Raw genomic sequence first — 22,118 nt, 5'->3', positions numbered from 1 at the left:
GGGAGCCTTTGAGGTAAGGGAATGGCATGTGCAAAGGTCCTGTGGTGAAAGGCAGCAGGGTGTGTTTGATGAACAGGAAAGAATCTAGTGAGGCTGGAACAGAAAGCTCAAATAGGAATGTACAGTGGAAGGGTTTGGCTCAGTGGGTGAGGCCCAGATCTGAGGTCAGAGAGAGAAATTTAACATTTTCCTAAGAACAGTGAGGATCCATTGACAGGTATGAAGCAGGAGGAAGGGGTGATAATGATCAGATCTATGTTTTGAAAAGTTTTGAGTGGATTGGAGGATGACCTGTGTGAGTGAAGAGATCAGAGAAGAGACTCCGGCAACAGTCTGGGTGAGATGGGGTGGCAGGTTACTTGGACTAGGGTAGCAACAGATAAGATGGAAAGAAATGGGCAGATTCTGCATATTTAGGAGGTGACATTAGTAGTATCAGGAGTAAGGAAGAGGGAGATGTCAGGGTGACTTCTAGGTTTCTGGCTTGCCCGACTGGAGGGTTGATGACCCTCCTCACTAAAGGGTGACTAGACTTGGGGCATGAAGAGTGAGTTTGGCTGGGATGTGAAGAGTCTGCGGGGCCTCTGAACCCCTGGGTGGTTTTGGGGGCCTGTGGAGGAGGCAGCTGATGTAGTGGTGTGCACCTGTGTTGAGTAATGTGCTAGGCCTTGTGTGCAGACAGTAACGAAGCCCTGGGCATGGAGGTGCTTGGCCAGCAGGCAGAGGAAGGAAGAAGAGAAGATGGTTTACCGCTGAGCTTTAAGGAACCTGAGCATTTAGTGACTGGGAGGGCAGAGCTGAGCCAGCCAAGGAGGCAGAGAAGGAACACCCAGAGGGGTGGGAGAAAAGCAGGAGTATGTGGGCTCAGTTTCCCCCACTGTCTGAGGCATTCCCATGGGGCATGGGCTGAGGCAGGTGCTCTGAATTTTGGGGACTCTGTAACAGCCTCCTGCGAGAAATATCGGGCTGGCCAAAAAGTTCATTTGGGGTTTCCAGCCAATGGCGCAGAAAAGCCCGAACGAACTTTTTGGCCAACCCAATAGTTCCAGGAACACTGGCACAGCTCACCTCTCCTGCTCTGACCCCCTCAGCCCAGGTCTGACTTAACACCCCCTTATCTTTCCTCCCCAGGGTGGAACCCCCCTCCCATCTCTGCTATCTCCAGCCACCAGCCCAACCTTGCCTTCTCAGCATCCCTTGGGGCACAATGGCTGCTATCCCCTGGGAACTGGCCTTCCAAGGGGCATTGTAGGGGCAGGTGGCTGGCACTGGCTGTGCCGAGAGACAGCTGGTATTGTGGTGCCCATAATTAATGAGACAGCTCTGGCAGCTGCTCCCCAGCCCAAGCCAAGGGACTAGGCAAGCAGGAAGTAAAAATACTCCTGTCCTAGGAGGGTGCCTGGCCAGTGAGGTCAGCAGTGGGCTGGCCCTTAAAGACAAGAGGCATCTAAAGAAGGATCCAGTTCTGCTTCTTCCTGCCCAGCACCTGCCGTTGCTGATCGCCCTACTCACCCTCAAGTCCCTACTGACTCTGCTCTTTACCTGGGGGGAGAGGGACAGTCCTTCCTCTTGTCTGACCCTCATCCCTGCTGCTGCAGAGGAGACCCAGCAACTTCATGGATGCTAAGGGTCTGGTAGTTGATGTTCCTTCCTCCCCTCCTCAATCCCATGGGCAGTGGCAGGCAGCTGGGAAGAATGGGGTAGGGTTATTTTTAGTAATAATAATTCATTCAGTCAGTATTCATTCCCCAGACATTGCAGAGCACCCAGCATGTGCCAGAGGATACAGTGCTGACCAAGACACAGCTTACAGACTAAGGAGAGAGAAATACATTAATCAAATACACAATGGATAAATATATATCAGCTGTGGGAACCGGACACAACAGGAGTGTTAAATAGGGAAACTTGGTATTAAGTGCCTACTACGTGTCATGCACCGTGCTTGGCATTTAATGAACATTTCCCCATTTAGTCCTCACAGCATTGTTGCATGCATGCTAAGTCGGTTCTGCTGTGTCCAACTCTCTGAGACCCTGTGGACTGTAGCCCGCCAGGCTTCTCTGTCCATGGGGATTCTCCAGGCAAGAATACTGGAGTGGGTATCCATGCCTTCCTCCAGGGGATCTTCCTGACCGAGGGATCAAACCCACGTCTCTTATGTCTCCTGCATTGGCAGGTGGGTTCTTTACCACTAGTGCCACCTGGGAAGCCCCCACCACCCTGTTATGTAAGTCATACTATGTCCATTTCACAGATGAGAAACTTAAGGCTCTGCGGCTTTATTTAATCATCCACCCAAGTAGGTGGCAAGGCTGGGATTAGAAACCCACTTCTGCCTGATGGCAAAACCCCAGCTCTTAACTCCCACAGTCCAAGGCCTCTGGCTCTGAGGCTGACTGCATGTCACCTTGGGAGTATTTTCTCCCCAGGCCTCCTTCTGGCCTTGCTGGTGGCTGTGGAGTTGGAACAAGCCTCTGGCTCTGAGTACCCTTCAACTGGCCTGAAGCCTGGGTTCTTCTGGGGGCAGAGGGGCCTCCCCAATGCCTGGTCCCCCACCACCTCCTTCCCCCTCCTCCCACACCACCAGGCTGCATGGCGCCTCTACTCCACCGACACGAGCCGGGCCTACCTGACGGCCACCTGGTACTACTATGACAGCATCCTCCCGTCCTTCAGGTAGGCCCTCCTGTGAGGGGACGGGGAGGTGGGGGGCTGACAGTATTGCCCCTGAGGACAGATGGCTGGGACACAGTCCCGGAGGCTGGGAAGGGGGTGAGGGCTCCCATGGGAGCCTCTGGGGCTGGGTCTGCAGAGCCTGTGTAACCCAGGGCCTGGAGGGTCCTCTCCCACTCTCTTTTGCCAGGGAAGGTGGGGACATTGGACTCAGGGCTAAGCTCTGGTCCTGGCAGTCTACATGCTCCCCCAGACCAGTTGCCCCTTGGGGCAGAGCCCAGCCAGCTCGCTCTCCTCAGTCTGAGTTGGGGTCAGCGTTAGCCCTTGCAGTGGATAGAGACACTGTGGTGTGGGCAAGAACGTATGTGCCAGAGTTAGGTACTAGCACCCACCCCAGCACCCCCACACATGCCTGCTTTTACTGTACCAGGCAGCAGCCTTAGGGCCCAGAAGTAGGTCTGCCCCTCTGGCCCAGGCTGGGGTAAGACTGCATGGGGGTGGCTCCACACAGGGGGTCATTAATAGCATCACCAAGGTTCTTGGGGCCAGGTGCCTGGCCACACCCTGGGGCAGGAATGGAGACCTTGGAGAGCGGCTCAGCTCTGAGGGCTGCGAGGGAGGCGGGGCCAGGCTGCAGTGCTCAGCGTTTCTACCGGTGCCTTTTTGGCCTCATTAGTTCTCAAAGAGCAGCTGTTGAGTGATCCCACTTGCCCCTACACCTGGCTGCCCCCTCCCTGTTTCCTTAGCCTTAGGGGGCTTCCCAGGGGAGGAGCAGGAGAGAAGGGGCTGGGAAGTGGGCCTCCCAGAATCACACTGGCTCCCCCATCTCTCCACCTGGCAGAGGCAAGCGCCCACCCCAAAGACAGGGATGGTGGTTAGATTATTAATAGAAAGAGCCCTTCTTTCTAGAAGCAGTCCTCAGGACTCAAGGCCAGGCCCTGGAGAGTGGGGCAGGGGCTAGTTTGTTAGAAATATGTGTGCGATGGGAAGGAATGATTTGGGGGAGATGGTCTTGGGTCCTCGGGGAAGAGAATCAGAGCTTGGTTGGGAAATTCTGGGTCCACTGATCCTTCTGCTCCCTGGATCTCAATTTCCTCATCCGTACAATGGGAAGGCAAAGAGAGGCAAGATCTCTTTCTTGGGTTAGAGAAACAGGAGATGGCCTGGAGAGTTCAGAAGAAGCTGAGCCCTCAATCTAGTCTCCAAGAACCCAGTGTGAAGGCTGCAGAAGGAAGTGGGCTGCCCTATCAAGTCTCCCTCCTCAGCCTCAGTTTCCCCTAAAATCTAGTCAGATCTGGAGGGCAGGATTTCAGGGCTGCTGCTGGCCTCCGGGTGGGCACGGCTCCACGTGTAGGCGCTCCGCTTGCTGAGCAGAGTGAGGTGGGTTTGAGGTCCCCACCTTCCCCCTTGGGAGGGTGCCCCCTAGTGGTGCCCATCCAGCACAATCATACCGGGCATCCTTGAGGGTTTCCCAGCAGCTGAGAAGAGAGAGAGAAAGGGAGGCTACTTTCCCACTCCTGCCCCTGCCCATGCGGGCCTGGCATGTTAGCTGAGCATCTCCAGAGAGGTCAGGCCCCGGGGGGAATCCGTCAGGAGCTCAGGGTCCTCAGGTGGGGGGCTGTGCCAGGGCCCTGCCTGCCGCTGACGGCGCCCTCTCCTGCAGAGAGCTGGCCCTCTTGTTTGAGCACGTGCAACGGGCCCGCAACGGGGGCCTACGGCCCCTGGAGGTACGGCGGGCGCCGGTACCCGACGGAGCGCCCTCCCGTTACCCGCCCGTTGCCACCTGCCACCGGCCGGGCAGCACCTCCTTCTGCCCTGGGGAAAGGTAGGGGCCCTCCGGGGCTGCCACCTCCTCTTGCTTCTCCTCCTCCTCTTCCATCCTCTGTCTCATCCTCTCTCGGACCTGTCTCCAGCCACTGTGTGAGTGTCTGGGCCTGTGTGGGGGACCCCCAGGCCTTGTCAGGAGGCCTGGGCAGTTGTCGTCGGACGGCCTGACAGGTACAGACCGACAGTCTCTCTGGAAAGGCCAGAGTTGACTCAGCGTTTTGTCACCCGGACTCCAGGGGCCTGAGTGGGGGAGATGTCCACACCATCCTTTCCCATCACCTCCTCCATTCATTCCACTGTCCTCTTTCTTTCTCTGTTTCCACATCCCCCTCACTCTTCCATCCCTGCACCCCCATCCCTCCCGGGAAGCTGGAGAGAGGAGGAGGCCGCTGGCCACAGGTGCTTACGGCTCAGGTAATCGGGGGCCCCGTACCGGGGTGTGAGGGCCGGGGCCCCACCTCCCCAGCATGTTCCCCTAGAAGGGGCTTGATACTGAACTCACCTCAGGAATGAGATGCCACCTGGAAAGAGAGCTCTGTGACTGAGAACTGCTGAAGGGCCTATGTAAACTCAACCAGTGACTAACGCTCTTGTCTTGTGCAAGCCTCGTCCACAGCTTTGCTAATCCCAGAGCCTCCTCCTGGGATTCTCCCACAATGCCTTTCTTTCTTACGGAAGGACATTTTGCTGTCCTGACAATCTCTCTCCCCTTGACCTGCCTCTCCTGGAGCTTTTGCATCTTAAAAGAACAAAGAAAGAACAATGCTTACCCCCACATAAATGTTCATAAACAGTGGAATTTCAGGCATACTTGGATAAGGGAAGCCCACTAACTCACTGTGTATGGGAAAGTGACTATTCCTACAGAGGTGTAGCTTTGAGGCCAAGGGTTCAATCCCTACCTGCCCCCGTCATCATCCCCTGTCCTCTGCCCATCAGTTTGTTTTATTTCATCTTTGCATATCACCCCTGAATCAGTCAGGTGGACATCTGGGCCTTGAGCCTCAGGTGTGATTCTGAGCCCCAGGCCCAGAACAAGGGAGGGGAAAAGAGGTGAATCACTCAGGGATCAGGAGGAGGAGATGTCAGAAGGAGGAGGTGCTGTGAAAGCCTCTGCTGCTTGGTGCTGTGTGTACTTGAGAAATTCATCAAGCCACTCTGAGCCTCTGGGTTCTGGGCAGAAAATCAGCAATGTGAAGGCTGCTCAGGGGCTGATCTGGGTTTCTGGGCTGAAAAGGCCCAGGGAACAGGGAAGAGGGGGTTCTGGTGCAGAGATTGTGGGGAGCAGAATTCCTTTCCTGGTCTCAGCGAGGGCAGTTCTGGCCAGGGGCTGAATAGGAAGTGGGTCTTTACCCCTATTTACTCCCTAGAGGGAGATCCCTCTAGGTCTCTGGGAGGAGGGGACGTGTGATTGCCCAGGCCAGGCTGGAGGTCCCTGGAAGAGGGTCCATGGTGTAGCCCATGCATATTCTCTGTCACTATCTGAATGTCCCACAGTGTTATCCTTGCCCCGACCCAACCACAGCAGACAGGCAGAAGCTCAGAAGTTTTGGCATTTGAGCAACCCTGCCCACAGCCTGAGCCAGCGCTCTTTGCAGCTTCAGTTTGTTCTGGTTTCTCTTTGCCTGAGTAGGAAGGTACCGGGAATGGAGCTTATCATGGACCCCAGCATCTGTACCACCCCCCAACAGCCACTCTGGGTCTCTGAGCCCCCCAAAGCCTAGGAACAGATGACCACTGAGGGCTCGGCCATCACTGACTCCCAGCCTGTGTGTGTCTGCCCTGCAGTGTCTGTGTGGCTGGGACTCATGGTGATGGTGGCGGGGTGTTCCTTATTCCCCAGACCCCAGGGGGCTGAACTGTGACTTCTAGGACATTAGTGTGAGTGTGCTAAGTCACTTCAGTCATGTCCGACTCTCTGCGACCCCATGGACTGTAGCCTGCTAGGCTCCTCTGTCCATGGGATTCTCCAGGCAAGAATACTGGAGTGGGTTGCGATGCCCGCCTCCAGGAGAATCTTCCTGACCTAGGGATCGAACCCATGTCTCTTATGTCTTCTCTATTGGCAGGTGGGTTCTTTACCACTAGCACCACTTGGGAAGCCCCCTAGGAGATCAGGCCGCAGACCAAATGGCCAGATCCTTAATCTTGGCTATCTGGGCCCTGTGGGCTGGGTACCCAAGACAGGACCACTCCCTAAACACACACACCCACACACACATCTGGTTGGCCACAGCCTTAGTGGTGCTTGTGGACTAACCCAGGCTGAGCATGTTCCCAGGACGACAAGGACTTCCTGAGAGGTGGCTATGCCAGAGCCAGCACCTCTCTCCGTGGGTTTTGTGATGAGACGCTAAGACAGTGGTTTTCAGAGCATCGCCCCCAACTTCCTGTGTCGGCATCCCATGGGACATTTGTTCATCATGCAGAGATACCTGGACCTCTCCCCAAGCTGCGGAATGAGCATCTCTAGAGAAGAGGCACGGAATTCTGCATATTTAACATGCTCCCCATGAGATCCTTATGCAAAGCTGGAGAACCTCTGTCCTCTAGGCATGTGGGCTGGAGGATGATTTGAATGGGGGGGGTCCTTCTCTCTCACCAGCCACAGGAGGCTGGCCCCATCCTGGCAGCTCCCCATGCTCTGCCCACCTGCCTCCTTCCCACTAACCTCTGTTGTGTCTTGTTCTCCACTTTCCAGCCAGATGTTTAGTAATAAACGGAGTTTCTTTCGGATCCACGCCAGCTGGAGACCGAGGTACCCCCTCGCCTGCTCCTCCTGTCCCCGCTTCTCCTTGCCCCACCCAGTTCTGGGGCTGGAGAGGGAGACAGGATGGGCCAAAGATAAGGTGCATGTGCCTGCCGCCTGCCGTCTGCCTTGGGGCCCTGATGAGCCCCTTGCCTTCCTGGGGATGCTTCTGCCAGGTCTGGGGACCTGGGCTTGGTCCTCAGTCTGTCAGGAGGGACACCTACAGGAGCCTTGGGATGAGTTCTGGCTCTGCTGCTGATGCTGCCCCACCCCAGCCTCATGTGATCTTGGCCAGATTGCTTTCCTTCTTTGGACCTCAGTTTCCCATCTGTGGAATGGGCAGATTGAACTAGAGGCTCTCGGAGGGTCCTCCCCACTCTGACTTTTTCCAGGCCTTTAGCTTCCTGGCTCCGTACTGCCCACTGAGGTCCTAGCAGATGCCTGAAGGGGCTGGGGTTGGTGCCCCCTTCACTAACTCCAGAGCCCAGCTCGTTAGCCGCCTCACCACTACATTCCTTGGTACCTGCCCTGTGCCAGGCCCTGCACTAGGAACACAGTGATGAATAAAATATGGTACCTAGAGAGTTGCAAGGAGTAACTGCCACGCGGTGTGAGCAACACGACTCAAGGAGCAAGCAGAGGGTGGCGAACACCAAGGGGAGGAGGTGAGAGAGCTCGGCTGTTGCAGCCTGTCATGGAGGTCGGGAGCTAAAGCTGGGTCACAAAAGCCCCGTGAGAACCTCATTCTGTTGGCACTGCCTGGCAGCTGGGGCTTAAGAGTCCTGAGCATCCCAAAGTGCCTTGGCAGTCTTGTGGATTGGGGGGGCGGGTTTGGGGGCTGGACTGTGAGGAGGAGAAGGGTGACAGAGGTCCTCGCTGCTCGACCCAGAAGCAGAGTTTCTTAGAAATGTGGCTCCGTTCTGAATCTGGCTGGGGGCCTTGGGTGCAAGCCTTCTGTGCCTCCACTTCCTCAGATGTAAAATGAGGGTGATACTAGGATCTGTTTCCACTCAAACTGTGCCTGGCTCAGAGGAAGTGCTAGATAAATGTGCCTCACGTGATTTACTGTTATGGTATGTGCTTGGAAACCACTGCTGGAGGGAACACGCTGGAGGGTAAAACCGAGGAAACTCTGGGTCAGCTGTCACCCTTTGCAAGATTCCTTGGGCTCTGTGGGCGTGGTGGGCAGGACGGGCAAGGCCAGGGCTGTTTCCACAGTCTCGAAGAGAGAGGCTGTATTCAGCATCAGAACAGGTAGGCTGCCTCCGACCGTCTGCGAGCCTGGTGTTTGGCGGGCAGATGGAGTGCTTAAAGAAATCCCTGTGGAAGTGAGCACAGGGGGTTGGGTCCAGCCAAGCAGTCAGAAGGCAGCCTGTGCCCTGAGCTTGCCCTCTCTTACAGGGATGCCCCAGTTAAGCTCACACACCTGTCCCCCAGCCACCAATGATGCTGAAATCACTGGCACCACTGATGTTTTGGGCCAGAAAATTCCTTGTTGGAGGCTGTCCTATGCATTGTTCAGCATGATTAGCTGCATCCTTGGCCTCTACCTAGATGCTAGGAGCACGTCCCTCTCCACCCCAGGGAGACAACCAAAAATGTCTCCAGCCAAATGTCCCCTAGTGAGCAAAATAATCCCCAGCTGAGAATTACTGCCAGAGACCCTCTCCTGTTGGCTCCTCCCAGAGAAAGAACACAGCCTCTGAAATCATAGAAAACTGGGTTCCAGTCCTTGTTCCATGCGGAGGAGCTCTGTGACCTTGGAAGCTTAGGGACCCCCTTCCATATCGGTAAAATAGCGGTGGTAACTATGGAACCCGCCACCCAACGTGGCTGAGAGCCGAAAAGGCTCAGGCAGCCAGCCGGGACCTTGTGTGCTCTTCTGATGCCCACTGTGTGCCAGGTTTCTTTCCATTTTCTTTGAGCTTTTAGGCTCCAGAGAGGCTGACGTGAGCCATTTTCTGGGCCCTGCCCAAGGCGCTGGAATCCAGGGCCACTTCTGGGAAAACAGTGCCTTCTTACACTGAAAAGGAGCCCAGGGTCTCTGGCTGGCTGGAAAGTTACAGAATCCCACAAATCAGGCTAGAAGCTCCTTCAACCATCACAGAATCAGAGCTGGAGAGAGACCTTTCAAGACCTCTAGGGCAAGTGCTCACATCCCTTCCTTCATGAGTCCTGCTGGGTGCAAGCTCAGTATGGCTCGCACACTTCTCATGACAGGGAGGTCAGCCCCTTTCCCCAGAACAGCGCTGGAGTGATGTGCTGGGCCCAGAAATCCAGACTCCTGGGCCCTTGGCTGACTGTCAGGGCCTTCTCTGCCCCCCTCCCTTCCTCTGCCCCTTGAAGAAGCGGAGGACAGAGGGGGTGGTCGCGTGGCCTGGGTCGGGTGGTGGGTGCTTGCCAGCATGAGAAGAGCCTGAAGGAACTGCTCTGCGGAGGAAAGTTTGGGAGAGCCAGCCTCAAACTTTGGTTGGAATCTTTGGTATGTGCTGAGGAAATCCTGGGCCAGCCAACAGCATGATGGATTGCGGGGGCCGCCCCATCCTTCCCTTCTGATATCCTCAGGGCCCCCATCCTTATCCTGTTACCTCTCCCCTCTGGGCAGAGGTCCCTACCCCTAAGGATGGCCCTACATACATTCCCAGCTGCCTTCCTGATAGCACCTTCCGGGATCTCCCTCACTGCAGCACCTTGCTCTATATACTCCATCCCCCATGCCCGGGCATGGAGGGCCCCGGCCCCCACTCAGCTCTGAAACTAGAATCTGTCTCCTGCTCAACCCTTGATCTGAAAGTCTCCAAGACCCGGTGACACAGTGTCCTCCCCTGGTCCCTGCTCCCCGCCCGCATCAGAATTCCTCTAAGACTGGTTGGTGTTCTCCTGAGCTGGGGCCCTGGACATTCGAGGTGCAAGGGCCCCAAACCTGTCTGAAGGGGGCCTTTCAAGTGGCAACCACAGCAGGGTGGTGGCGGTGACACCACCAGGAGCTGTCTGGATGGGGATGTTTGCATAGGTCCCATTCAAACAGAGATAACGTGGTCCTTGAACCTCTTGGACAGAGAGTTACTCTATCAGGCACTGGGTACGCTGGGCCGGTCCTGGGGCACCCGAGGCCTCCCCTCACTTGTCTTCTTCCAAGATTTGGAGGATAGGTGAGGAGTTTGGGTGTGAGAAGGGGAGTCTAAGCGCATACACAGATACATACACATGTCTTCACATGTACACAGACGTGCAGGTGCTGTTGAACTGCAGGCGCAGGAGGCAGTGGGAGGTCATGTGGGCAGGATATCCGTCTGGGTGGACAGAGAAGAACAGGTTACAGACCCTCACTGGGTTGGCGGCGGGGCCCACCAGCCATGGCCTGGACATACATGTGGGCCCAGCGGCTAGACCCACAGGGCTAAGACCCCCAGCAGGCTAGTACACTGCATACCTCCAGGCTGTGATTTCATTCACACAGAAATCTGAATGATGGAGACCTTTGGAATTTTGCAGTGCACTGCCTATACAACTGTACCAGGTTCTGAAGCCCTGACCTGAACAGGTGGGGTCAGATAGCTCCAGTGGAGGACAAAGGAGGAAAATAGGCACACACACTGGCACCTGTGTGCACACAAGCACACACAGTACACACGTACACGCACACACCCTCAGCTCCACACAGCCGGCCCACATGTACAGAGACAAGCTGCGGGTCTAACTCAGTGTGCATGGCCAGGTGAGCCTCTCCATCCCTCAGCAGCTTGTCTCTTGCCTCCACCCCCCGCCCCCGGCCTGGGCCAGGCCCAGCTCCCGGTCCTCTGTCTGTCTCTGACTCCCTTCTTGGGTTTCTGTCACTCTTTCCACTCTGACATCTGTCTCCTGTGCACCCTTATCTTTCCGGGCAATGATGGGTGGGAGGTGGGGGTGGGGATCGGAGTTGTTCAGACTGATCCCAGATCAGCTTCTCATAGGAGTCAGGGCCCCCCTTACCACACCCATTCCCCATCCTAGGACATCTCTGCTTGGAGGAGAGTCAGCCCCAGTAACTGCCCCCCAAGTCCCAAGTCAGCTGTGTCCCCACTCACACCTACCCCCAGCTGCAGCTAACTTGACTCTCTCCCCCACCTGCCCTGCCCTGCCAGCAGCCGGATGGGCATCAAAGACCGCATCCGCATGGGCAGCTCCCAGCGGCGGACGGGCCCCTCCAAGCAGCATCTGGCACCTCCGCCAATGCCCACTTCGCCGAGTAGCGAGCAGGTGGGTGAGGCCAGCAGTCCCACCAAGGTGCAGAAGAGCTGGAGCTTCAATGACCGCACCCGCTTCCGGGCCTCTCTGAGACTCAAACCCCGCACCTCAGCTGAGGGTGAGCCCCTGCGGGTCTGGGGCCAGGACCCGCTGAGGATGGCAGGGCGGGCCTGGAGTCTGGGCTGGGGGTGGAAACACTTGGTTCTAGCCCCAGCTTTGCAGCAGATTGACCATCTTTGGGCACCAGTCTTCTGGTCTGTAAAATGGGCATCATAATACTTGCTTTGCTGGGCTCCAGGCTGTTTGAGAATCAGAGGAGAATATAGAGGTGGCATTTGGTAGTGGTTAAGAGCATAGGCTTTGCTGGATAGGAGGGGAGTTTGGGGGAGAATGGATACAAGTATATATATGGCTGAGTTGTTCTGAACTATCACAACATTGTGAACTGGCTATGTTAAGTCACTTCAGTCATGTCTGACTCTTTGTGACCTTATGGACTGTAGCCAGCCAGGCTCCTCTGTCCATAGCGTTCTCCAGGCAAGAATACTGGAGTGAGTTGCCATGCCCTCCTCTAGGGGATCTTCCCGACCCAGGGACTGAACCTGAATCTGTTATGTCTCCTGCACTGGCAGGCGGTTCTTTACCACTAGTGCCACCTAGGAAAACTCCACTATTTAAAAAGAGAGAAAAAGAGCACAGGCTTTGGAGCCAGGCTGCCTGGGTTTGAATCCTGGCTTTGTCATTTATCTTGGGCAGGTAACCTAATCTCCCTGGGCTTCATTTTCCACATCTATAAAATGGGGACAGTGATCATATCTACTTCATAGGACTGTTGTGAGGATGATATGAGATTACCCACAGTAGGTGAACAGAAGAGTTCTGGAATACAGTAAGTGCTCATCAAAAGCTAGCAGCCTTACAAACTCTGGGAGGATCAGGAGGCCATCCGTGCTGAAGAGAGCCCTGACTGTGCACTCTGGATTATCTTGTCTACTTCTCTTAGCAACAGTAGGGTCGTGTCTAGCCCCATTTTACAGATGGGGAGACTGAGCCCTCTCAGCAAGGAGATGGCAGAGCTGATATCCTTAAGCAGGTCTGTCCAGCTCCGTAGCCCATGCTCCCCACCCTGCCCCTGTTTGCTGGCCCAGCCTGTGGATATTGAAGCTGTGAATCTGGTGGGCTTGCATTTAGAGAGGTGGCTTTTTGGAGTTCCAGCTCTGTTCCAGACTTACACTGTGACCTGGGTAAGCTACTGCCCTCTTCTGTGCCTTGGTGTCTTCTTCTGAAAAACAGAGGATTGGACCAAATTCCCTGGAAGACTTCTCTCATTGACATGCTTCAGGCCCCTGGGTGGTGGTGGGGGGGGTGGTGTAGAGGGGGGTGGACAAGGATGGAGGTTAGGGACAGGAACTTTGGAGGGGGGGGACCCAGCGGTGCTGCCTCTGTCTGTGCTGTATCCCCTAGCCTGCTGCTAGCTGACCACTCTCACAGCCCTTTCCTGGAAAGTTACAGAACTCCACAAACCAGGTGGGGGGTGCTGGGACCTGGGGCCTGGTTGGTGCCCAGGGCCTCCTCTTTCCTGCCAAGAAACTGCCTGACCTCCCCGCCCTTTGGCCCCAGTGGGGCCAGGACAGCATCATCTGTCTGTGCAGTGCCGGACACCAGCCTTGGAGAAGCCATTTCTCTCATGCAGGGAGGAGAACGACTTGCTTTAGAAGCAGCCGCCATAGCAGAGCTGGGGGTGGGAGCCCGCCCCTGGATTCCCTCTTGGCTGAAGGATAAGGCTGATGTGCAATAATGCGCAGACGCCTCAAGCCCCGTGTCACTGTCCTGCATGGTGGGGCTGCTGGGATTTCCTCCAGGGCTGTGTGCAACTTGCCCCAGGCCAGACCAGATGTGCCCTAAGGTGGTTCCTACTCACCGGCCACCAGATGTGTACACAGGGGAGATGGGCCTGCAGCAAACTGAGGTGTTCCCCCTGGGTAAGGCAGCCAGGGGGCAAGAACCTGGTCTGCTTGTGCCCCCAGGAAGGCTCTGGGCTCTTTCTGGAGCTCTGGGTGGTGGTAGAGGTTGCAAGCACTCCCTTCTGCCACCACCACCTGGGCGCCCTGCTCCTGACTTTTCAGAGGGCCCCTCGGAGGAAGTGGCGGAGGAGAAGAGCTACCAGTGCGAGCTCACTGTGGACGACGTCATGCCCGCTGTGAAGACGGTCATCCGCTCCGTCAGGTGAGAGACTGAAGCAGGAGGTGGGCCACCCACTGCTGCTCCCCATCTGGGGTCTGCCCTTGTGGCCAGGCCTGGCCTAGCTCCTGGCATACCAGCTGCTGCCTGCCTGGCACCCTCGACGATACTGGCTGGCGGGGTCCCTGGAGAGTGGGTGGGGTGGGGAGGTGGCACATGCTCCCGGCTGGGTTGGTGCAGACTCATCACATCTGGAGGGCTGATCAGGGGGGGCGGTGGGCATGGCTGCCCATCACAGTCCCTCTACTCACACTATAGTCTTCTCCCTGCTTCTGTCCCTTACCTCTCTCTCTCTGTATGTCGGGCCCTCTTCTCTTTACTTCTGTCTCCCTAGCTGTGTATCAGCATCTGCCTGGCTCTCCCTAGGTCTCTGTCACCCCATCTCTGTGTCTAAGTCTCATCCCCCTCTTGCCTCCGTGACTCAAACTTATGGAGTCTTCCCTCGGGAGTCTTGACCTCAGCCTGTCTGTTTCCCCCAGGATTTCCTCTAGAGCCATACTGTTCAAACCACAGGTCACAACAGTTTGTAATCAACTTAGTGAAATCAATTTAGTGGTTAGCATGCAAAAAAGAAAAAAGAAAGTATCAGAGTGCATTCTTCATAGTAAGAATAAATGTTTATGAAACTGCTATTTCAGTTATGTGTGTGTGTGTATATACTAGTTTCTGTAAACTATTTCTTATTGTAGTTCTTGGTCAAAAAGTTTGAAGGCCCCTGTCCTCCTGGCTTCACTGGCTGTCTCCCTTAACAGTTCAGCAGGGACCAGAGTCCCTGAGCTCTTTAGCCATGTAGCCATGGATCTGGCTCCCAAACTCCTTGGAATGGAGTTCCAGCCTAATCTCTGTGTCCATCCTGTAGCTCCAGTTTCACCCCTAGGCCTTCCAGACTCACCCCCCTCTCTTCCCAGGCTGATTCACCTGTCTGCAAGCCTCTTTCCTTTGTGTTTCTTTTAAATCAGAGTCATCTGGACACCCCCTCTCCTAGAGAGTCTAATGCCTCTCCCCACCCCTCCTTTATGCATCCTGTCTCTCCCCTCCAAGGGACCAGCTTCTGGAACATAGCACCCAAGCTTCCCCCTGGCCAAAGTCAGCTCTCCTTGGCCCCTCTCACCCAGCATGCCCCAGTCCTGCTCCTCCTCCCATGACCCCATGTCAGGCAGTGGCACCATCCTCCACCCTGTGCCCCAAGCCATGGGAGTCATCCTGGACTCAGACTCAGAAGCCTTTCAGGCCCCTCTCCCATACTGCTCACAGCTGTTCTATATTTCCACCCCACTGCACCAACTCCCCCCACCCCAACTCCCAGATCAGGCTCATCCCCTGGAGTGGGTCTTCCTGCCTGGGACTCTGCCCCTCCAGGACATCCTCTACCCACACAGGTGGACAGAGGATGGTCATGCTAAAGCAGAGTAAACCACGCGGCCCCTTCCCCACCACCCCAGCTTCCCATTGCCCAATCTCTGCCAGGGATGCTAGGATCTTCAGAATAACCCCTCACCCTACCTCTCATTGATTAACCCCTTTCCTTCACATCCTGTTCTGGCTACTTTGGACTGACTCTCACTCACACACCTCCATACCTGTTTGTGTCCCCAAAGCCTCCCTTCATGCCCCTCCTCTTGCCCTGGGACTGGAAGGTATCACTTCTCAGGACGTCTCCTGACCTCCCCAGCCAAGCTCTCCCTTCTCATAGTCCCCAGTCCTCTTTCTCCACTCCTTGACATAGCCCACATCACCCCATAATTGTCTGTGTCCTCTTCGTCGCCCACTCCAGACCAGTGCTCCCGAGATAGTATCTGATGCCATTTGGGGTGTCCAGGGTCCAGCACAGGAGTGCTAACAGGCATATGCAAAAGTGTCTTCCCCTAAGCTGTCCTTAGCAGCAGTGTTCACACCCAGCAGAGAGAAACCAGGCCCCGTCCAGGCGCTACCAGTGACTGCATATTAAAGAAGACCAAACAAACTCAGGAGGCTGGGACAGGGGCGTGGAGGGGAGGGAGGGAGGCCAGAGACCCAGCTGTGGCTGTCTGCGGTGGCCCAGGCAGGAGGTGGCCTCGTGCTAGACAAGGTAGCAAAGGACAGAGAGGGGGCTGGAAAAGAATGTCCTCTGAGACTCCCGACCCCCACAGGATCCTGAAGTTCCTGGTAGCTAAAAGGAAATTCAAAGAGACGCTGCGACCATACGACGTGAAGGACGTCATTGAACAGTACTCGGCAGGGCACCTGGACATGCTGGGCCGGATCAAGAGTCTGCAGGCTCGGTGGGTGCGCCGGGCCGGGGACGGGGGAGCGGGGCAGGACGGCTGCGGCACCAGTTCTGGCAGGAGGCCTGCTGGAGCCCCTCTGCGGGGCGCCCGAATGCAGCCCTAGCGCTCCCTAGGGGCCGCGGTGGGAGCTGGTGTTTCTTGCTTGCAGCGCATTGCAGCGGGAGCCTGCCACCCGCACCTGTTATTGAACCTGAAAGGGAAAGTGTTAGTCGCTCAGTCGCATCCGACTCTTTGCGACCCCATGGACTGTCAGGTTCCTCTGTCCATGGCATTTCCCAGGCAAGAACGCTGGAGTGGGTTGCCATTTCTTTCCCCAGGGGATCTTCCCCACCTAGGGAACCTGGGTCTTCTGTGTTGCAGGCAGACTCTTCACCATCTGAGCCACCAGGGAAGCCTTACTGAACCTGAAGTGAACCCTATTGACCTGCTCGCTTCAAGGACGTCTTTAGATGACTGCTTTCTCAGTTCTAAAATAATAGGCTTAAAATTATCAGTGACCGACACCCCACCCCCCAACCACCCCCCAGCATCTCATAATAGAAAGGCAAATTGTCCTCAGTGCTGCTCACCTCTTGCCTCTGGAATCCTCCAACTCCTTTTCTCTCCACCCAGCGTGTAGGAAGATTCTCACACCAAGAACCAAATCACCTACACCTTGCCCTTTTCCTCTTGTGGCCTGCATTTTCACTGCCCATTCATTTGTTCTCTTAAGAAATAGTCACTGGGCATTTATTTGTTACTTGCCAGACAGTGGGGATATGGTGGGAAACAAATGGCCTCTGCTTCATGGAGCTCTCATTCCAGTGGAAGGAGAATAGATGATAGTAAGTGAAACCAGAACTTGTCAGATGATGATAAAGGCTAAGAAGAAAAATAAGGTTAAAGTGTTCAGATTTGTGATTTTTAAACAGGCAAGAAGGTGACATTTAAGAAAAAAAAATTGAAGGTGAGGCAAATAGCCCCATGATTGTGGTTTGTTTAAATAGTTTCCAGAGGGAACAGCAAGTGCAAAAGTTTGGAGATGGGCAGGTGTCTGGGGTGATGTTTTAGGAACAGTAAGCAGCCCAGTGTGCCTGTCCTGGCATGAGGGAAGCAGGAGATGAGGTTAGAAGGCTAATAGCACTTAGACTATATAAAGTTCTGGGGGCCACTGCAAAGATGTTGGCGTTCATCCAGAGTAAGACGCAAGCGTTGGAGGGTTTTGAACAAAGGACAGATGTGATCTGAGGTACATTTTAAAAGGATCATCCTAGGTGCTGTGTTGAGAATGGCCTATAGGGGGCTAGGATGAAAAGAGAGACCAGTGAGGGGGCTAATTCAGATGTCCAGGCAAGAGATGATGGCGGTGTGGACCAGGTGGCAGCAATTAAGGCGAGGCGAAATGGTCAGATTGTAGATATGTTCTGAAAGTAGAGCTGACAGCATTTTCAGATAGGGTGTAAGAGGAAAAAGAGAGAGAGAGAATCAAGGATAAAGCTGAAGTTTTTGGCTTGAGCAAGAGGAAAAAGTTGCTGTTTATTGACATGGGGGAAGTCAATGAGTGGAGCAAGTTTCGATCAGGAAAGTTGGGACATGCTGGGTTTGTGATGCCCATCAGACAGCTAAATGGAGTGTGGATCTGGCAGGAGTGTGGAGTTCGGAGGAGAGGTATGGGCTGGAGATATAGATTTGGTGTCAACCGTGTATAGAGGAATGGAAAATCTGGAACTGAAGACATCATTTAGTGAGTGAGAATAAATAGAAGAAAAAAAAGAAGTCCTAGGAGTGAGCTCTGGGTCCTGCAGTGTTAAGAGGTTGTGGAGATAAAGGAGGAACCAGGAAAGGAGACTGAGAAGGAGAGGTGAGTGAGGTAGGAGAACTGGGTGAAAGTGATGTTTGGGAATCCAAATGAGGAACGTGCAGAAAGAAGGGATGATCAAATGTGCCAGGTGCTGCTAACAGGTCAAGCATAGTTGAGGGCTGAGAACCAAGTTTAGCAACATGGAGGTCTTTTGGTGTTTTGACAACTGTAGTTTCGGTGAAATGGTGGGAATGAAAGCCTGATTAGAGAGGTTTTAGAGAGTCAGGAAAGAGAAATTGAAGCTAGAGGGTAGAGGTAACACTTTCAAGTATGTCGCTGTAAAGGGGGGCAGAAAGGTAAGGTGGACCAGCTTCAGCCTTGTCCCCCTTATAAGTCACATCCCCACTTGTGTCTCTCCCTCTTCCAGTCCATTCCTACCCAGCTTCCATCAGGCAGCTGTTTTACTTGTCATGCTTGTGGGTGGTGGTTCGGCTCTGGTCAAAGCAGCGACCGGGCACCTCCATTAAACTTGGTCTCTCCATTAGGCACAGCAAACTGGCCCCCTCTCTCAGATGGCCTGCTCCCACCCAGGTGAATGTCTCCCCTTTCAGAAGGCGAGCTCGAATTCTTGTAGGAAAGCGGGGTGGCCAGTATCTGGGTCCTTTGACAGTTCCCTTTCCCCACAGTGTGGACCAGATTGTCGGCCGGGGCCCCGGGGACCGGAAAGCCCGGGAGAAGGGTGACAAAGGGCCCTCCGATACGGAGGCGGTGGATGAAATCAGTATAATGGGACGTGTGGTCAAGGTGGAGAAGCAGGTGAGTGTGGGATGGAGTTTCGCTGGTGTGGGGGAGATAGCCGATGACCGAGAAGCTCTGGAAGGCCCCCGGGTTAGGCCCAAGGGGAGGGTCCGCTTCTCAGAGCTTTAGCCCAGAGCACCCGAGCTGCAAGCCCGAGCCGGGCCCACGCAGCCGCTGCGAGGTGGACCCGGCCCCACAGATAAGCCCCGCCTCCAAGAATGCCCGCCCACCCCTGCTAAAGGACCCTGATAAACCAACCTTCTCCGGCCAAGCCCCGCCCTAGGCTGCTAGCATCTCAGATAAGCCCAAGTCCCATCTACTTCATTTAACCCTGCCTCACTTGTCTCTCTTGATCATCTGGACTATCCCAACCCGTCACAACTAAATTTCATTGCGGTGGGGGGTGGGTGGGTGGGAATAAACCCCAGGTTCCCAGCTTCGTTCCGCCCTCCGGCCGAGCTCCGCCTTTCCTGTCGCACCTCCTCCCGGAGGAGCCACGCCTCCCAGATGCGACCCTCCCCGGGAAAGCCCCGCCCCCCGGCCGCGTCCCGCCCCCAAGTCCGGGCCAGGCCCCGCCTCCAGCCGCGCCCCGCCCCCAGGTGCAGTCCATCGAGCACAAGCTGGACCTGTTGCTGGGCTTTTACTCGCGCTGCCTGCGCTCTGGCACCTCGGCCAGCCTGGGCACCGTGCAAGTGCCGCTCTTCGACCCCGACATCACCTCCGACTACCACAGCCCTGTGGACCACGAGGACATCTCCGTCTCCGCACAGACGCTCAGCATCTCCCGCTCGGTCAGCACCAACATGGACTGAGGGTCTTCTCGGGGGCGGGGCAGCACACGGCCAGCCCCTCGGCCTGGCGCTCGGACCCGCCCTCTGAGGCCTCTGGACTCCTCTCTTACTTGAACTCACTCCCTCGTGGGGAGAGAGGCCACATGCAGTATTGAGCTGCCTGGGTGGGCGAGATACCCGACGTGGGTGCCAGCGACCCGCCCCACCTCAGGAGCGCGAGATGCCAGGCCGCACGGAGGGCAGCGGCAGCGGCTGCCCGGCGGCCTCTGGGCCCCCCAGTGCCCTGCCCATTCCTTCGAGGCCCGACAGGGCCTGCCTGGCAGAGGCACTGCCCCTGGAGTGGGAGCAGGGCGCTGGGGCCCTGACCCAGCTTCCAGCTATGCAAGGCGAGGCCTTTGGCCCGCCCTCCGGACAGAGCAGGGAAGCCTTCCCGCCAAGACCCCGCTCCACTAGGGGGTGGGCCCACGGTGCCCACACAGGTACCCACAAGCACAGGAGCCTGCCGCCAGGCAGGTGGGCACCATATATGCAAACTACGTTAAATATGCAACTTTGGGGACCCCCATGGGGTCCCTCTGCCCCTCCCGCCCTGGGAGATGGGCCCCCAGCTGTAGCTGGTCTCAGGCTGCTTGGCTGTGACCCCCATCCCTGATCTTTGGCTTATCAACCCCACCTCTCCCCTCCCAGCATGGGGCCTGTTTCTCCCTTGCCTCCCCAAGGGCAGTGCCTGGGCCTTTCTTCCCATCTGCAGGTGTCCACTCCCAGGGGCTCCCTCTTCCTGCCAATGTTCACTCCCGTCTGGCCCTAGACACCTCTGACAGCATAACTGTCTGTGTTCTGCCCCCAAATCTTCCAGACAGTGCTCCCACAGTCACACAAACATGTCCCTACAGTTTCCCCAGACACACAGGTAGCCTCTCAACACTCACGTCGACAAACACAATTACCTACACTTGGAGACATCAGCATAGAGCCACTCAGCATTTGCTGGGTCTCTGCAGCTGAGGCCAGTGGCCTGGTCTTGCAGGGCGATGTCCACTCCTACCAACCCCACCCAGGTAGGAGAGGGAGCTCTCACGTGACCCCAGGTCTCTCCAGGCCCCACCCCAGAGCTTTACCAGCTCCCCTTTCTCAAGAAGATTTACTCCTCACAGGTCCAGGAGCCCTAACTGCTGCCTCTGCCTGCCCCTAAGGGCCCTCCTTGGTATCCCCACAGCACGACTCAAGGCTAGGCCTCTTGGGGTCTGGACAGCCCTGGAAAGCCCCCAGGCCCTTCCCTGGGGTGGTTGTCAGGGCCGCTTCTATCTAGGCTTGCCCTGCTCCTAGTTGCTCTAACTCCCAGAGAGGAGAATAATACGTCAAGCAAGTACCATTCACCAGGCACTAACTACGCATACGGCGCTCACACACACTGTTTCCCCTCCTTCCTTACCCTCCTCTTCACTTCAGTTGGCAGCCCCCTTACCGCATAAGCCCCCATCCACTTCAGGCCCCCAGCACCTCTTTGGTATCCCTACCGCTTTGTCCCTCTTCTGCAAAGCCAGTGCAGGTGGCAGGAGGGTGATGGGGAGTGGAACAATGGTGACCCTCTGTGGGGCACCAGGGAATAAGGGGCTCAGGCCCAGCTGCCTGCATCTCATGACTGGGGACCTGCATGCACCAGCGCCAGGGCTGGGGTTGGACCTTGCTCAGCCCCATGGTGCCCAGCCCCTGCCCCCACATGCCCTCTGCATGTGACCATCATGCCCTGGATGGAGCCTGTCCTGGCTCACCTCACCCGCACTACACCGTCCCCAGAGAGCCACACCTCCGCCCCCTGAGAGACAGAGCTGTGGAGAGGGGCAGGAGGCTGGGACCGCCCCATGACCAAAGGAGACTTGGGAAGAAGCCCTCCTTCCTTCCATGATCGAGGTTCCCCACCAACCCGGTTCTCGGATATGCAAGTACCTCACTTTGTTAACTTATTAACTTATTGATTTCATTAAAGTTTTCAGTAGGAGGTGGTTGGTCTTGGCTGTTCAGTGTCTGTGGAGTGGGGCACCTCGTCTGGGGGTGGGGGTGAGGAGATTCAGATTAGTCAGGACTCTTGGGTGTAAGCAAGAGAAACACAACCTGAAATGTTTTAAGCAAAAATAAAAGAAAGAAAGTTTATTGGCCCAGATAACTAAAAAGTCCAGGAAATAGATTTGGCCTCATGTGAAGCTAGATCTGGGTGCTTAAATGTGTTGGGGAGCTGTCCTCTGTTTCGGCCCTCCTCTTAGGCAGGCTGCCCTCTCAAGATGACCCCTGGTACTTCCAAATTAACTTTCTTTTGGTTCAGTGCCCCAGTGAAAAATAAGTACCACTTTTCTAATAGTTTGTATCAGTCAAGGTCCAGTCAGGAAAACAGAAATTACCCTAGGTTTTTCAACACAGGGAATTTACTATAGGGAATCGGTTACACTGATCTAGGCAGACTGGAAGAACAAATAGAACACCAGGATAACCTAAAGAAAGCCACTGCAGGAAGCAAGTCCCACTCCTGAGGCTGCAGGAGTGAAGGGAAGAGGTTGAGGCTGGCAGAACCTATTGACTTGATTGGGGGAGGCCTATAATGCTAGAACTCAGAGGTCTGGAGAGGGGGTGCTGTCTGGCTGGTGCTAGTACCTCCAAGGGGACACAGTGAAGCTTGTCTGGGTGTGCAGAAAAGTAGCTGAGGGCTGGGGGCAGCTGTGGCTGCCAGGCTGTTGTAAATAAGGTTAGGAGGAAGAGAAGGCAAAGGA

At 55.7% G+C, this 22,118-nt stretch overlaps 1 protein-coding gene across 2 annotated transcripts in view; it reads left to right on the top strand.

Moving 5' to 3' along the window:
* Positions 1–21,355, top strand: part of KCNQ4 (potassium voltage-gated channel subfamily Q member 4) — a 56,408-nt gene extending 35,053 nt beyond the window's left edge. The window contains exons 8-14 of one of the 2 annotated variants that reach the window (XM_043461730.1): positions 2,591–2,679; positions 4,340–4,501; positions 11,377–11,597; positions 13,606–13,705; positions 15,850–15,981; positions 18,454–18,583; positions 19,165–21,355. In XM_043461730.1, the coding sequence (XP_043317665.1) occupies positions 2,591–2,679; positions 4,340–4,501; positions 11,377–11,597; positions 13,606–13,705; positions 15,850–15,981; positions 18,454–18,583; positions 19,165–19,377 (1,047 nt within the window). In that variant the 3' untranslated portion in view covers positions 19,378–21,355. Of the gene's footprint in view, positions 1–2,590; positions 2,680–4,339; positions 4,502–4,872; positions 4,918–11,376; positions 11,598–13,605; positions 13,706–15,849; positions 15,982–18,453; positions 18,584–19,164 lie in introns of both variants that reach the window. The other variant, XM_043461731.1, reaches the window with a different exon arrangement.
* Positions 21,356–22,118: the final 763 nt, after the last annotated feature.

The sequence above is a fragment of the Cervus canadensis genome, chromosome 2 (genome assembly GCF_019320065.1).
Source record: "Cervus canadensis isolate Bull #8, Minnesota chromosome 2, ASM1932006v1, whole genome shotgun sequence".
In the NCBI taxonomy this organism is placed as follows: domain Eukaryota; kingdom Metazoa; phylum Chordata; class Mammalia; order Artiodactyla; family Cervidae; genus Cervus; species Cervus canadensis.
Note: the sequence above shows the minus strand (reverse complement) of the source record. Positions and strands in the feature narration are given on the sequence as shown.